At 37.1% G+C, this 17857-nt stretch overlaps 1 protein-coding gene across 6 annotated transcripts in view; it reads left to right on the top strand.

Moving 5' to 3' along the window:
- The window catches only part of Celf2 (CUGBP Elav-like family member 2), an 802630-nt gene that overhangs the window by 412491 nt on the left and 372282 nt on the right, over window positions 1-17857 (top strand). For all 6 annotated transcript variants that reach the window (XM_051194866.1, XM_051194862.1, XM_051194867.1 and 3 more), the window contains one exon: window positions 4327-4362. Coding sequence is in view for 2 of the 6 variants with exons in the window: in XM_051194849.1 (XP_051050806.1) it covers window positions 4327-4362 (36 nt within the window). In the remaining 4 variants the exon portion in view is untranslated. The remainder of the gene's footprint in view (window positions 1-4326; window positions 4363-17857) is intronic.

A 17857-nucleotide genomic window follows, 5' to 3' on the forward strand; every position in this document is an offset into this window, starting at 1 on the left:
GGACTCAGCTATATGGTTCCTCCATTATATGGTTGTCAGCTGATTTAGGAAACGGGAAAGCTACCAAGATATATGGTGAGCTCTGATTTCATCACATTCTAAAGCAGACCTGTTTGCACAGGTGAGGAAGGGACAAGGATGGGAGATGATGAGGATGCATGTTCCTTCAGGTAGCTGATAAAGACTGAAACCAGTGGCAAAGTGCTCCATATTTAAATCGACAGAATGTTTTTCTTTCAAGGAATGCAAAGTATCTATTAAAAACCTAGTGCTAGTGACAGGTATTGAACTTCAACAGTCCACAGCAAAGCTCATGGTCTCTATAACACCTTTGAATTCCCTCAGTAGGTCTGTGGAGGAGAATTGACTTCGTAGTATCATCTGCTAAATTTACATCTCTCAATTATATACAAAAGCCATAAATTCAAGGAAATGTATAGTAATAGAGATGATTTGTGAGGAATAACAAATGTTCTAAAACTGAAAAAAAAAATACTTGTTTCAGAAGTCTGTGCTATTCCTGATTTGCTGACCTCAAAAATGCTGAGCTGTTTATCATGGCAGCCTCACACAATAGTTCTGTTGTGATTGGCCACCTTGTTTGTCTTTGAGACAGGGCCTTGAACTCTTGGATCACAGGCCTGTACACCTAGCTTGACTTATCTGTTTAAGTCTTTGATGTACCAAGTGGAATTTTAGACACGTGATGAAGGTCATTTTCTAACAAAAACAGAACTGATGCCTCTTCTTTGAGAATACAGATCTGCTGGGTACACTTCTGATTTGACTTGTACACATAAATCTACCCATAAGTCACTATTTGGAATTTCCAGCTCACCATTTGTTTGTTTGTTAGAAAAGCAAAAACTTGACACTTATGAGACTCACATCCTTTCCTCAGTATTTAGAATTTTATCATCCATAGGACGAATTCCCATCAACTCTTCAAGTGATTCATGTTTCATCTTTCCAGAGTGTCTTTTAGTTCTCAGAGAAATAAGAACATTCTTTACATTTGTATTTCATCAGTTCTACATCATGATTAGTTAAATGTACTGTTACTCTCAGTGGGTGGGAGAAGTGGTCCTCTCAGTAAGTATGGGAATGTGAGTGGGAGGAGCCAAAGTGAGGCAGGCATTGTTGGGAAGGCTCAGCCATAGCACTGGAGAGTGCTGTTTGTCCAGTGAGCATTTAAAGCAGAGGTAAATCTTGAGTATTTCTTTTGTTCTGTCAGAATCATTGCAAGTGAGGGCAGTTTCATCCCTGGAGGACATTTAGCAATGTCTGGAGCTACTTTGGGTATTTGTAACAGAGTAGGAGATGGGTAGAGATTTCTGATGTTTAGTGAATGGAACATTGGGAAGCCACTAAATATCCTTTGATACTATGTCAGTTGCTTTTTCACCACTGTGGGAAAGACTTTAAAGGAAGAATGATTTATTTTGACTCCTGGTTTCAAAGTTGTCAGTCCCTTGGGTCAACTGGAGAATGACACAGGGGCAGAGAATGGGAATAATACTCACCTTCCTAGGACCAGTCCTTCCTGACCTACTTCCTCCAGCGAATCCCCACTTCCTCATTTCTAGTGCTTCCCAAAATGCCATCAGATGATAAATCCATCAAGGTATTCATGTACTGAGTGTGTCAAAGCAGTCATTATCTAGTCATTTCTCAATGCATGGGTCTACCAGGTGAGGGCAAAACCCTTACAAATGCTACTTTGGGGAGATACTGGAGATCCAAACCACAGAAAATCCCCAGAACAACCTCTCACGTGCACAATAGAAAATTATCTGGCCCCAAATGCCAAAAATGTCAAGGCTAATTGGTTTATTATAATGCAAGAACAACATATTTTTGAAAGATATTAAGAAACTTGTAGTATTAGAAAATATGTAGTCTGGAAAGAAAAATAATTATCTAAAGATAATTATTCAAAAGAAAGTTAGTCATGGCTTATCCATAGGTTGCTGCTGTTACTGTGAGCTCAGTCTGAACATAGATCTAACTCTCATTGTCAGCAAGAATACCAGACAACTTCATTGAGCCAACTCTGATAGGCTTAACTGATATTTATGGAATACCAATATATGTGTAATTAGCATGATAAATAATAAACATGGAACAGGTACTTTTATTGTGCTAAATGTTATAAGGTTGAAATTGAGAGAAAGTTGTTTCTTAGCTGGGCAAACTTTATTTGGAAGAAGAAAGCTCTTGTATAGATAATAAATTCTTAAAAGAAATAAATATAAATAAATAAATAAATAAATAAATAAATAAATAAATATAAAAGTGGATAGATTATTTAGTTGGTGAGGACCTGACTTGCAATCCCAGTAATGACTTGAAAAGATGAGTATTATCATGTGCATGCCTGTAATACTAGCCCAGTGAGGGGTAGAGGACTGTCACTCACTGGGGAGTGCTGTGCATCAGCAGAGCTCCAGGTTCAAGTGATGGACTCTGTCTTAAAAGAATAAGGTAGAAACGACATCTTCTGGCATGTGAAAATTCCCAAATTATACACGTGTGTGTGCATATGTGTGTGTGTGTGTGTGTGTGTGTGTGCGCGCGCACACACACACACACACACACATACACACGCACACACACTAGGTGAATGATGGAGGATGCCTTTCTCTATGCTGTGAACATATGTTTGTTGATGAATAAAACTGTTTTGGTCAATGGGCAGGCAGGATTCATCAAGGTGAGAAATCCAAATAGGGATAGAGAAAGGTAGTAGGCAGAGTCAGGAAGATGCCATGTAGCTGCTGAGGAAGCAGAACAGGACATCACCAGTAAGCAAAAACCATGTGGAGATGCACAGATTAATAGAAATGTTTAGTAATTAAGAGAAAGCTAGCCAATAATAAGCCTGAGCTATTGGCCAAATAGTTTATAATTAGTATAAGTCTCTATGTCTTTATTTGGGACTAAACTGGCTGAGGGACTAGGTGGGACAGAAAATTCCATCTACAGATGAACATGTACAGATTCAACAATATGGTAGTGTACAATGTCTTCAGGGTAGAAACTTTCTCCCTGAAAGTTATTTTAACAGTAAGGAAAACAGAAGCCTTACTATTACATGATTGCAGAAAGGAATGTTTCCAAGGGAGCTGAATTCAGAGTCACTCATTTTTTTTCTGAAGGGGCTTGGTTCTGTGAGAATCCTCAGTTCCCTACAGTAGTCAGATACTAACACAGACAGGAAGTACAGGAAGACAGACAATTCTAGAAGCTTCATGAGTAAGAATGGTTCCTGGAGTATGAAGTCTTTTATTTAGACTTCTTGAATGAGTAAAGGAAATAGCTTAAAGATGACCCTCTTAATCAGGCTGAAGTGTGAGTTCTAGGGAAATCATGAACCATTGGTGATCTTGAGCTACATTTATGGTGTGTAAATACATTGGTTTATATATATATATATATATATATATATATATATATATATGTGTGTGTGTGTGTGTGTGTGTGTGTGTGTGTGTGTGTGTGTGTAAATGTCTTTAATGAGAGTCTTCAAAAGATCACATGACACTGAAAACATTAAATTGCTGTTTCTGAAAATTACACCTTCAATCCCTTAGTATAAAATTGAGCCCTCTTTTACTTAAAAAAAAAGTATGAATGTTTTGTCTACATAAAACTTCTTTCTCCTCTGACTTTCTCTGTTCCACTATGTTTACAAGAATATATCTGTGATTGAAAGGCACAATGTGGTATTAGGAAAAACTTAGTCTTGACATTAGTGTCCGGGCATTTTTATTATTACATTACTCAGCCTTTAGTTATTCATGTTTCTTTAACACATTTGAATTATGGTGGCTCCAGTCTTTAGAAATCCAAAATCATATCACACCATAAGGAAGAAATGAAAAACGAGAAGCAGTAATCTGTTGCTGAAAGAATTGAATTTTGTATTGCCCATATCCTTTCCTAAGAAGCAGATGACCAAAAGCATGTAGCAATACTCCCTTAAGTAACTCTTGGCAAAAGAATGGCCATGCTCCACCTCACTGAAAATATGTAAAAGTTAGTTTGGGATATATTTTTTTCTCATGAATTTTCCTTTGGAATGTTGTACATTTTTTAAATTTCAGTGTTTTAATCTCAGTTAAAGCCTTAGAAGCAGTTATGTAACATACATGTAAATTTTCCTTTGAAAGTAACCATTGAGATGTTTATGGAAATTAAACAGAAATGTGATAAATCACCTGCATGTCCCATGTCATCTTCCCACATTCCCGTGTACATTACATGGTATGATTGATATTTACCACATTAAATTTAATTGTGCTCGTTCTCTTTTTTCTCTAACAGAGAGACTGCCACAGAGTTATCTGGAAGTCCACCAAGGTGAGCAGCTGGCTTTTCTTATTCTCCTCCTGATTTTTGAAACATGCAGTAAAAAATATTACATCTTCTTGAAGTGGGCTTTCATTTTCTCATATTATTGTGCCAAAAGAATATGTATGACTCATTGAATCTCAATGAAGTAATATCATCAAGAAGTAAGAAGGCTAATATCTATAAATGATTTCTCATAATCATTTTAATTCTTTTTATGTCTTTACAGAGACATATTGACAGGTAGATGACAGATAGACAGACAGAGAGATAGATGTTATATAGATGTCAATAGCTATATTTATCCAAGAAATCATAAACAGGCTGATTCATTTACTAGTGTCAAAAGACACTAGTAAACTGGCAATCTGAGATACTTTAATGTACCAATTATTATTATATTTGGAGGTTAATTTATTTATAAAAGAACACTGTGCTTCCCCTAAGGAACCTGATTAGTGTTTAGGTGATACAAACACATTTGTAATTCTTATTATGGTTTAAATAAGAAAAATAGAAAAAAAAAAGTAATGGGATGGCCATCTTTTAAAAGCCATTTTACTGAACACTGTATCCGGCCATAGCACCAAAACTTGTGCTCAGTTTTTGAAGGTGCTTAACAATTTGAGAATTAATTAACATGAGATAGGGGATTGGTTGGGAACTGTTGAATGTTCATTAAGATAATCTCAAGGACAGAACAGGGAACAAACAATGTGATTCTGAATAGCCCTAGGAAATTAGAGATTATGGATCATTACAGTCGGGAAGAAAGAAGCAGTTTAGCACTTCTTGTATGTTAAGACAAAGTTACATGTAGAATTATGATTGATGTTGTCCCACAAAAATTGTTTATTGTGATCCAAATATTTAACTTAATGTGTGTCTCCATTCTTTGGGTAGCATCTCAAAGAAGCACCCCAAAGGTGTCCCAGTTTGCAGGGTTAAACCTCTGAGTGTGTTCTGAGTTATGTGTCACTTCTGAGTTTGTTTGTCATAGAGCTTTTTTACTTGGCAAATGTCTGTCATCAAGGGCTGAGCATCCCATCATTTGCAGAGGGGTAGAGTTGTGTATCTACTCATGTTTGTGGTGAAGAAGTTAATCCTGAAATAATGGAATGAGGAATGACTTCCAAACTTTTATATTACGGCTAAGATGCAGACCACCTCTGTATTGTCACAGAAGACCCACACCATGCTGTAATCATGCAGATGAAAATTACTCATATGTCTGAAAATCTGCAGAGCCTCCTGAATTCTATTAACCAGTGCTTTATTGTGAATACCAAGCAGCCATTCACGTATTCCCCAAGAATGATCTTCTGTTGTAGCTGGTTTATTACCCAAGGGACAGAACGCTCTCTTCTTGAGTTTGGTGGGTGGTATTTTTGTAATGAGCCTATTTATTTTTTTGTCATGAATTTTTGTTATTCTATTGTTGAATAATGTTGAAAATCAACAGCATAGTGGCGATCCAATTCTGACTGTAACTTGAAGTCATTTTCATGCATGTATAAAAGTATGAGAAATAAGGTTAGTTTTTTTCTCAATTATGCATCTAATACAGCCTCAGGTGCTCTGGTAGTTTTCTCTAGGGGCAGCTTGGGATATACCCATTGACTAGTATTTCTCTTTGCACATTAACATAAAATAATGTAATTATTTCACGATGAATGTTTCCCTTTGTGTCTAAACTATTTCCTTGGCAAGCATTTGCTTGCACAGCTAGCAGTATTCCATCCCTTGTTCAGCTGTCCACCTGTCTTCAGATTTCTTCAGCCTGTCACTAGAAAATGAGCCCTCTGATATCTGAGTACCATTTAGAACAAGGCATCTGTAGTTATTTTGTTTGTTTGTCAGCTAATGATTAGTGGAACATGACACTTGGAGTTTTTTATCCTTTTAGTCATAAAGACATGCTCTTGCTGTAACATCTAAGAAAAATGGAAAATTTCAATCCAGGCAACTGTTAGCTAGTGATATGTGGCTAGGAAGTAAGACAGTGCATTTTGTAACACTGTTATTCAATTTTCATTGGCTTTGGCTGTCTTGAAAATTTCCAAAAGGTCTTTTAGAGCTGTTCTGGTGTGTGGTGCAGGGGTTTTTGGGAGAATGGAATATTTCACCTTTAATTGCCTTACATGGCATTAATTTCAAGTCGCTGGCCACAAGTTGATAATACTCTATATAAATGCACAAATCACACAGCATGGATTGTGTCTCAGAAACTAAAAGTGCTTTAAAGCTGAAACAAGATCCATGCACAAGGTGCTTGAACAAGCATCAGCTTCATTTTCCATTGCTAATAATAACCTAAATGCATTTTTGAATTCTTGCTGTTGCTGAAATTAAAGCTTAGTAATAATATGTCACCAGAAAAATATTAGATTACATGAGCAACATGCACTCTAAGCAATGTAATTATATTATAAGTATTAAAAACCAATGATCTTGTCAAGATTAAAACAAACATTTAAACCAACTGTCTATAATGCTCATCTTGAAGTGTCCCGCAAATAGGATGCATGCTCCCTTCCTTGAACTGTGAAAACAATAATTTTATCTTACTGCTTTTATTTTAACATATAGCAAAAAACAATTCAGCAATCTGAATAGTTTTTCTATTACAAGCATTTCTCTCTCTCTCTCTCTCTCTCTCTCTCTCTGTGTGTGTGTGTGTGTATATATATATATATATATATATATATATATGTGTGTGTGTGTGTGTGTGTGTGTGTGTGTGTGTTTAAATTGTATGTGTGTGTGTATGTAGAAGCCAGAGGACAATCTCAGCCCAGGTGTTATTTTACAAGTGCCATCCAACTTCATTTTCTTTTGGGGGGCACTGTTTCTGTTATTATATTGTGAGTTTGCTGCTTCTACTGCTTCTCTTCCTCCTCCTTCTTCATCTTCCTTCTCCTCTTCCTCTTTTTCCTTCTTCTTTTTCTTTTCAAGAAAGTCTGGCTTGAAGTTCTGAAATTTGTTAGTGTAGCTGGCCATTGGCATAATGGGAAAGCAGAGATGGGCAAATCCCCAAGGAAAAGAGGCCACTATGCAAGTGCATGCCATCTTGTCTGTCTTTATTATTTTTTTTTTTAATGACTTCTGAGAATCAACTTCAGATACTAATTCTTGCAAGGTAAACACCTTTCCAACTGAGTCATCTTTTTAAACCCTATCATAATGTGTTTCCAAATCTGTTTCTTCTATTGAGGCATGGTTAGTTTAAATAGATGTGTTCTAAAGAAACCCTGATGACATCCTAATTGTTCAATGGATTAGAGGCACTAAATTAAATATAAGCTGCATTTTTAATGTAAATTATGCCTATACAAAGAAAAAAATATTTTGGATAGTAAAGGTATATACAATCCTTATAGCAACTCAAGCTTTAATAACATCATGTGCCATCAACTACCATTTTTGAAAAAGAGAAGGGACTTCATTTAGCACAGTTCCTGGTCATAGACATAACATTATGGAAAATAAAGGGATTTAATAGATTGTCATAGAAGCATCTTAAGTACTGCAGGAGAGATTCATGAGCCAGCTCTTATACACAGAACCTACAACTCAGAAGAGCCTGCAAAGAACATGAAGTATCAGTCAGTGAAACTTAAAATAATTAAGTATGTGAAACAGCTGCTATCTTCTATTGGATTTCTCTATCAGTCAATAGGAGTCAGAGTTGAAGATTAATGCTATAAAAGAAAAAAATTAATATTTACTCTTGCATTCAAATTCAACACATTAATTTTTTCCTTTGTTCTTCTATGTTGATGGAAAAATAATACCACCATGATATCCCTAGAACTTGCAATTCCCAGCATCCTCTTCCCCCAGATTCACTACTTGGCTGCCAAAGAAAAATCAGTGCATTGGCCTTAGCAATTAGTCTTTGTACATCACACTAGACATTATGTTAGGGCTTTGGACATTTCTAAGCTAGCCATAGACAGTTTGACACACTCCATGCTCATTTCTAAGCTCAGGATCAGCCCCTTGATCCCAAGAGAAAACATTTATTCTGTGGTTGACTTGTACTACAGAATGAGGAGATGGAATGTATTTGGTGTATTGAGTGTTTTTTTTTGTTTTGTTTTGTTTTTTTAACTTAATGGTATTTTCGGCTGACATATTTATCAGAACATAACCCTCTTCATAAGTCAAAAAAAAAAAAAAAAAACCAAATAAGCAATAGAACCCCAGTTTCTAAAGCACAAGTACTGAGCATTACAATAATGTTAGAAACTCTCTACCTGAACAATAAAATTGCCTGTCTGTGACTATCCTATCAGACCAGTCATTCCATTGTAGTTTTACATGTGGAGTACTAATACTGGAGTACCAATACTAGAGTACTAATACTATGTGTAGAGCTTTGTTTTCTGAGATATAAATACTGAGAATATACTATACCATTTCTCATCAGCCATATTTATGTCATGGATGTGCCAGGTCAGGAAGCAACTGGGAAGAAAGGTAGAAACAAAGGGAATTAAGATAAGCTCTTGTGGCTCAAGTTGCTACTTGTGGCTCCAGATGGTTTAAAGTCAGGGCTTTAGTTCTCTGTGGAAGCTTTGGTAGCTAACACACACTCATATTTTTCATCGTACTCAATACAAAATGCTATCTCTCTTGAGACCCTTAGAAAGTAGTGGATAAATACCTTGATACTTCCAGGTCAAATTCTTATTCAGTAAAGAGCAGATGGATGTGCACTTCTTTCTTCTTTCTTCATACAACCCAGGAAACATCAGTTTCTTTTTCTACTATTCTGGGACCTGCATTCAGTGTGTTTCCATATTGATGAGCTTCATTATTTATTCACTAATTTAACCAAGCTATGTTGAGTGCTAGGTATATGCCAAGACAGGCTCTGTGGCAGAACATAGATAAGACACCATTTCTTCTCTCTGGTATTATAATCTAGTAAGGAATGTACAGAGAAGCCTGGTGCCAGACACACAGGGTATTTTGTGTAGAAGCAGAAAAATACCTGCAATGGTTAATATGAATTGTGAATTTGACAACTAGAAAGAAAGCCTCAGGCACACTTGTGAGGGAGTGTCTAGATTACAGTTAGCCTCTGAGGTTGTCTGTGAGGGATTGTCTTGATTTGATTAATTGATGTGAGAAGATCTAACATGGACAGGAACATCGCTGGGCAGGGGGAGGTGGGTTCTGGACTATATAAAAAGAGAAAAAGCTGATCTCTGACTCCTGTGAATTAAGTCATTGCTCTGCCACTACCAATACTTTTTCTTCCATTTCTTCCATTTTTTTCTAACCCACTGGCTTTTCTTCACCCTTCCTTCCTTGGAGAACCCTCTCCTGGTACCCTGTACTTAATAGCTCCTTCTGAGACATATTTCCCCATTGTCCCATCTACATCTTGTGTTGTTTGTGAAGGGAGTGAGTCTGTCCATGGTCATGATTTTCTAACTTCCTATCCAGACCCAGAATAGTATCTTCATTGCCTGTCCAATTTGTTACACCCTTTGACAGACCCAGAAAAAAATGTCAATTAAGAAATGTTTGTTGAATGACTATGTTAGCCCCTGTTTGAGAGACAACAAAAATAATATCTAGCCTGCCATTTGCTCTTCTTCTCCTAGGTGTTCTATCATCTTCTTTTCTTGTTCTCATCTATTTGTCTGGGTTGTCTAGAGTAGTTACTATTGAACGTTTGCCAGTACTGAGGCTGTAAGATTAGGCTTGGGGCTCAGACAAACTTAAATATTCTGATTATGTGAATTTAGTGTGTCTGCCTCTACTCCTCACTTATGAGGTTGGAAAACTTCTAATATTCATCTCATAGGTCACTATAAGGAGATGATCCATGTAAAGTAGTTAACTAGATACCTGGCACACAGCCTACAGGAAATACATGATGGCTAGTACTGTGGTTCGTTCCAAGGTAGCTTTAGATAACTGTTTTTGTCAACACTTAAGTAATGTTAAAATGTAGCAGGTAGCATCTAAGAAGCTTATCAGCAAACTAGTGCAGCACCTGTGCTCAGGTTCCAAACTCCAGCCTCTACTCAGATTCCTGCCAAGCTACTTAGTTCTATGAACTTGTGTACATCCCTTAACTTCACAATGCCTTCTTTTCATTCATCTGTAAAGGGAACAACAACAAAACAGTTTTTCTGAGAAAGAAGTGGCATGATATATGTAGAATGCTTACATAGTATTTCCATTATTATTATAATAAAGAAATTAATGGATAATATTAGGTGAAGTTTGAGGTAGAAAGAGTAACTGAATATATATATAAACCATTAACTCAGATTTCACTTTTCAGTGCCTAGATTATGAATGACACATTTGGAGATTTAAAACCAACTTGGCCAAGGTTTGGGGATATGGCTCAGAGGGTAAAGCCCTAGTTGTACAAGATGAGTCCTAGAGTTTGGATGACTAGAGCTCATAGAAAAGCCAGGCAGAGATGGTTACTACTTTTAATATCAGCTTGGAGATGCAAAGGTGGAGTACTAAGAGAGGGCCAGGTAGATAAGCCAGCTAGTGTACAAGCTCAGGGTTCAGTTAAGTGATGTCTCATCAATAAATAAAGTGAATAAAGATCAGACTTGGGCCTCCATATAGCTACACATGTAGATGTTCATGCACACAGACATATACACAGATAAATAATAATAAAGCAAAGTATTTCAAGCATTAAATTCTGTAGTGTGTGTGTGTGTGTGTGTGTGTGTGCTCACATGCACACACGCATGCTCGTACAGTCACTTGACTTTGTTATAACACATCAAAACAGTGATTGCCCAAGGCCAGGATACAGACAAGCCCTGACTTGCAATGAATCAACCTAAAATTCTCAGCCATGTGATGACACAAGGGAGCTATATATTCAGTAGAAACCACACTTTAAATTTTGAATTTTCTCTTGCCTAAGTTAGGGAAATTGATTTATTATCTTCTGCTCATGAGCACAGTATCATGGATACATAGTTCACAATCAGCCATGCAACTGTGGGGCACAGCTGACATCCCAAGTGCTCCACACTGCCAGAAGTTTCAGGACACATATTCAGTACCTTATATGAGACAGTGTGCACTTTATTATAACACAGCTCTCTGTCAGATGGCTGCCCAACCACAGGCTCTTATTTGGCTTATGAACACATCTAAGAGAAGGTGGATAAAACTATGGCATATAGTAGGTTAGGTGTATTTTCCATTTAGGACATTTAGACCTTGTGATGAGCTTATGGGGACGCAGCTTCATTGTATGTTCAGGAGCACCTGAATATGCAAATATGTCTCCTCAATCTCAGGCAGCAGTATACAGAACATGGTTTTCATTAATTCTCCAAAGTACCTAAATCAAAACATTTCATTCTTTATAGAGGTTTTTAAGAGTGTAGTGATAGGATTAAATTACACTTGTTTTATAATACGGTGTTCTGATGTGTAACACACTATTAAAGGAAGGATCCTTACAAGGAAAACTTCAGAATATCATTAAGTTACTCACTGCCTGACCTATTTAGACTGATCAGGTTCTTTGTGTTGTAGACTGCATAATTAAATTTTAAATGGAACATGATAAAGAAATTACACTGGTGATCTCCAGAGATTTTGATACCCTATTTTGCTCTTTATAAGAATCTAGCAAAGACATACTTTAAAATTTAATAAAGGTCTGCCCTAATTTTTTTCCCTTTTAGGTTTTTCCTATCTGCTCTATAATTCAATACTCTGTTACCTGATCCATAAGTGTTATCTGAAATAAATGTGGAAAATAAAAATTCTTAAAAGCACACTTATCCCAATTTGAGAATTCCAATTCCATTATTTGTGGATGACTGCTTTTGTGTAGCAATTGAACTCTTTTAAGATAAAACCTGCCATTTCCTGAGTTTTGTCACTAGAGAATTGGAGTCTGTTTGTGGAAATATTCGAGTCCTCAGAGTTTATAGAGCAAAGGGTAGAAATTGTTTTCTGTCTAAGATATAATTTTACAATTGGAATTTCTTATTTGCTATGTAAAAGTTACACTTCCTCAGAGAATTAACCACACACACACACACACACACACACACACACACACACACACACACACACACACACTGAGACATACATACAGACAGACAGAGGACAGAGTGGGGGGGAGGGAAGACAGAGATGGTGGGGTAACACCCAGGTGAAAGAGCCCTTTCAGGAAAATGGATTGGCAGTTTAGGAACCCTAAGAACCATTGCAGCCTCTCAAACAAGTAACTATGTTTTATAGCTTTTTGTCACTTAGTTTTCTTCTGTGTTTAAAAAGATACTGCCGAGATAAAATTAACTTTGAAGTACAGTTGTTCCATGTTTCCACAGTAACCCTGGCAGGGAGGTGTACTCACTGGAGGGAAGTGTTCTGCTTTATTGAGGGGTTCACATTTTGCTGTCCCCTCAACTTTACAAAAAATAAAAAGGCAGGAGAGTCTCCCTCCTGAGTCACTTGCTTTTGATATTGTCATAAGTTTTACCCCCATTGTTATTTGACATTGTCAAGCAAGCAAGAACATATAGACATCTGCAATATATTTTTTCTTGGATATAAATAGTTTTAAGCTCTATAAAACTTTCTTTCAGATTAGATTTTGTAAATGTTTCTATTATGTATTTTCTTTCCCCTTCTTTTTGGTAAATACTCAGGTTTTATTTGCGATTCTAAATTGTTCACACATACTGGGTCAATTTTTCTTTTCATTAAGGTTAAAAACAAAACAAAACAACAACAACAAAAAAACACTACATAAAATCAAGATGATAGCCAATAGAGAAAATGTATTATCTATAAAACCCCTCCATCCTTAACCTTGTACTTGTCACATGCTAGGGGAACAGTGCAACTTTAAAGAGTCATGTTAAGCTACCGAAAGGATGCTAAAAAGAGATGTGAACTGGGAACATGACCTTCCAGTGAACAGGTGGAATTCTACTTTCCTTAAATACAGCATTTGGGACCCACCTTCTTTTATACCAGACTTGCAGAACCCAAGTCAACATTCACAATATGGTGACAACCACTGGCCTTTAATTTATTATAGGACACCAAAACCTCCTTCCAAAGAAAAAGAAAGATGTTACCTAATTAGGCTTCTGTACAGAGTTCCCAATTCAGAAACAAAACTATTGAATGAATAATGAAGATGTTGATCCGCATATTAAGTAAGGAAGCATTAAAATGAATGTGCTGACATTAGCAATGTCATGATTTCCTGTTATTTCATGAATACCCATATGAGTAAGGAAATTATGTGATCTGCTTACAGAGGATGCAAGGTAAAGTGATCTTGTGTTTAAGAGTCAAAAGATCCAACTAAAAAATATTGAACTTGAGAGGGAGAGAGAGTATAATGGTAATTACAATGGCTAGAGGCTGAGGGTAGAATGGAACAGGGGAAAGTGGGTTAAAGGTTATAGAGTTAAATTAGAAAGAATGACTTTGGAAATATCTGTCTATTGTACTTGGTGACTATAGTTAGTAATAATGCAACACATTTGAAGTTTGTTAAGAGAGTAGATTTTAAATGATCTCATAAAATACTAAGGGTAATGATATGTAACTAATTTATTTAATTATTGTTCAATGCATAAATATCAGAATGTGTTGTGTGGCATAAATTATATGTTTTTTGTTTTTCAATTAAAATAATTATAAGTGATTATTAAGCAAGGTATTTCAAAAATTTAACTGTAATAAGAAAAATATGCTGGAGAGGATGTGGAGAAAGAAGAACATTCCTCCACTGCTGGTGGAAGTGTAAACTTGTACAGCCACATTGGAAATCAGTATGGTGGTTCCTCAGGAAAATGGGAATCAGTCTACCTCAAGATCCAGCAGTTCCACTCTTAGGCATATACACAAAGGAGGCACATACATACAACCAGGGTATCTGTTCAACTATGTTCATAGCAGCATTATTTGTAATAACCAGAACCTGGAAGCAAACTAGATGCCCCTCAACTAAAGAATGAATAAAGAAAATATGGTACATTTACACAATGGAGTACTACTCAGCGGAAAAAACAGAGGAGTCTTGAAATTCACAGGCAAATGGATGGAACTAGAAGAAATCATCCTAAGTGAAGTAACCCAGTCACAAAAAGACAAACATGGTATATATACTCATTCATATATGGATATTAAATATAGAGCAAAGGATTACCTGCCTACAATCCACACATCCAGAGAAGCTAGGAAACAAGGAGGACCCTAAGAGAGACATATATGGTCCTCCACAAAAGGGGAAAGGGACAAGATCTCCTGAGCAAATTGGGAGCACAGGGTGAGGGGAGAGGGAGTTAGGCAATAGAGAATGGGAGAATAGGAAGGAAGAGGAGGACATGAGGGAGCAGAAAGATTGAAACTGAGGAAGAATAGAGAACAAGAAAAGAGATACGTTAATAGAGGAAGCCATTATATGTTTAAAGAGAAATATAGCACTAAGGAAATGTTCAGAGATCTACAAGGGTGACTCCAATCAAGAATCTAAGCAATAGTGGAGAGGCTACCTTAAATGTCCTTCCCCTATAATGAGATTGATTACTACCTTATATGACATCCTAGAGCCTTTATCCAGTAGCTGATGGAAGCAGAAGCAGAGATCCACAGCAAAGCACTGAGCCAAACTCCTGGAATCCAGTTGTAGAGAGGGAGGAGTGATGAGAAAAGCGGTCAAGACCAGGCTGAGGAAACCCACAGAAACAGTTGACCTGAACAAGGGGGAGCTCATGGGTCAGCAGACCGACAACTGGGAAACCAGCATAGGAACAAACTAGGCCCCCTGAACATGGATGTCAGTTAGGAGGCCAGGGCAGTCTATGGGTCCTCTGGTAGTAGAACAATATTTATCCCCAGTGTATGAATGGACTTTGGGAGCCCATTCCCCATATAGGGATATTCCCTTAGCCTAGATATGTTGGGGAGGGCCTAGGCCCTGCCCCAAATGAAGTGACAGATTTTGAAGGCTTCACCCTCCCTGGGGAGCAGAAGGGGAATGGGATGGGGTGTTGGTGGGGGGCATGGGAGGATGGAAGAGAGAGAGAACTGGGATTGATATGTAAAATAAGATTGTTTCTAATTTAAATTTTAAAACTCTAGGGAAGAAAAAAAAAACTATATTCTCCATTGATACAAAGTTTGTCACATTATACAGATAAACATTGAAAATGTCAGTTATCATGTGACTTGGCCAGATATTTAAGTGCAGAGGTTAGAGAACACTTATATGTGATACTTGAAAACAAATGTACTAGAGACAAGAATTAGCAGCAACAATTCAAAAAACCAAGAATATGGAGTGTTCTAAGATGGAGAATTGTTGGCTACTTCTACCTAGGTGGCTTGTTGAGAGAATATAGAATGGAGAAATGGGTAAAAGCTTTAGAATTACTTAAGAAATTTGCTTTTGGCTTGCTTGTTTTGTTGTTAGTAGGCCACAAGCAGCATCTCAGTAAGATAAGAATAAGACCCAAAGAGTGTAGGACAGGGTTAATGCGTGGGTGTCCAGCAAGGTCTATCACTGAGGGCTGTGTAACCAGTCTGTGAGCTCCCATGGAACTGTAGATGACTCCATCCTACTCACTTTACCATCTTGCAGACTTATCACAGCTCCCAAGTACAGGGGAGGGGAGGACTCAAATATGTATCAGACTCAAGACTAAATAAGAGATACAGTTGTTTTCTAAATAGTTCAGGTAAAGAGAATTAATACACCAACCAATCACTGTAGAAATAAAAAAGCAACAGATTACTAAAAATATTGGAAAAATAAAAACAACCTTACCTACTTAAGTTCAGGAGTTAAAGAATAAAATATTGCATGAAATTCCAACAATCCCAACCAAAACCAGGGAGATCTAGAGCAAGTGCACTTTGGCAATGTGGAGCTTTAAAGACTATTGTTTCGTATTGAGTTTGGGGTAAATTTAGGTCAAGGGATGGGGGCTGAAGGTCAGTTCTGAATATCAGATTGGAGCCTAGAACATTTAATATTAAAGCAAATTGGGCATTGTTTACATGGAAGGTCAGAGGAAGCCATTTTCAATCTCCAATGAGTCTATGTTTTCCCCCTAATGGTGAAAATTTTGCCAAATTAAAGCAAAACAAAAACATGCAAAGCAGATAGAGATTCTTTGAAAACAATGTCAATACAGAGATAATGTGATACACAAATAGTTCCTTAATTCATTCTGGGAATTTCTCGAGAGTAAAAGCTATAAAAGGACAGCTCAGAAACTATCTTTTTCATGATACAGATGGGAAGTTCTATACATGACTCTATTGGAGGAAACTTTTAGCCACAGAGTAGTGTACCTTGTGTAGTCCTGTCCAGCTTGGCCTGCACAATCTTAGTTATTTCATCTGCCAGGGTTTCACCTCTTCTGGGTTCTTGCAGACAGCTTTGGCAGTTGAGAGTTTTCAATTGAGAAAGCCCTAAGTTCAACTCCTATGATGCAAGACCCTCTTTTATACAAGACTAAATTGAAGCCCAAGTTTCATATACTTTCATTGCCAGATCCATCATCTAGCTCTAGACTTGCCCAAAATTCTTAAGTATATAGTTTCTGTAATAGCACAGAGGTTTGTTTGGCAGGAGTTTAAAACAATTTAGAGACAGTGGGTAAGGGAAAAGGGGTCAAGGAGTGATTAATGGCTGACATAGTATCTCATCCTGAGGTACTTGAATTTTGAAGGTCCTCAGTATTAGATAGGGATTCATGTCAGGTTGAGAAAACTATGCTCCTGTTTCTAGCAGTAACAATGGATGGGCACATCTTTTAATTAAAAAAAGAAAGAAAGGAAGGAAGGAAGGAAGGAAGGAAGGAAGAAAGGAAGGAAGGATGGAAGGAAGAAATGAAACTCCACAAAAATCACTAAGCACTAGAAAGCCAGATGGAGCCAACAGGACTATTTTTGGGATTCTCATGACCCTGTGGCTCCAAAGACTGTTATATTTTTAATGTGAAGCTACGAGGCTATCAGAGGGGGAAAGAGGGAGAAAATTGTTTGCATCTTTGGAACAATGATCACATTTTAACATTAAGGTATCTGAAAACAACATAGCAATAGAAATTGCTCAAATACTCTCATTCCAAGACTGTTCTCTGAACTATGCCAACCAGCTGTTAGTTTGGGATTGTAATACCATAGAAGTGCACTTTCTTTGAATCTTGTCTAATCACCAGATGATTAGATTGATGATCAGAGAAAATAAAGGAAACTCCAGTAATCATAAACATGGGCTTCCTAGATAAGCTGTTTGTTTGTTTATGTTTTTTGTTTTTGTGGATGTGGTCCTTTTACCAGTCCTGGAGCACATTCTTCAGACATTAGAGTCAAGGACCCCATTAACTACCCATTAGCATACTGGTACACACTCCCCTTTAGGTACATCTCTCTTTTAGGTCTAGCTCACTACTCTACTTGCCCCTTGGGACAAAAACTTCATTTCCAGTATTTTCCCCCATAGCCATGTCCTTTC

This window comes from Phodopus roborovskii, unplaced genomic scaffold, assembly GCF_943737965.1.
Source record: "Phodopus roborovskii unplaced genomic scaffold, PHOROB, whole genome shotgun sequence".
NCBI lineage: Eukaryota > Metazoa > Chordata > Mammalia > Rodentia > Cricetidae > Phodopus > Phodopus roborovskii.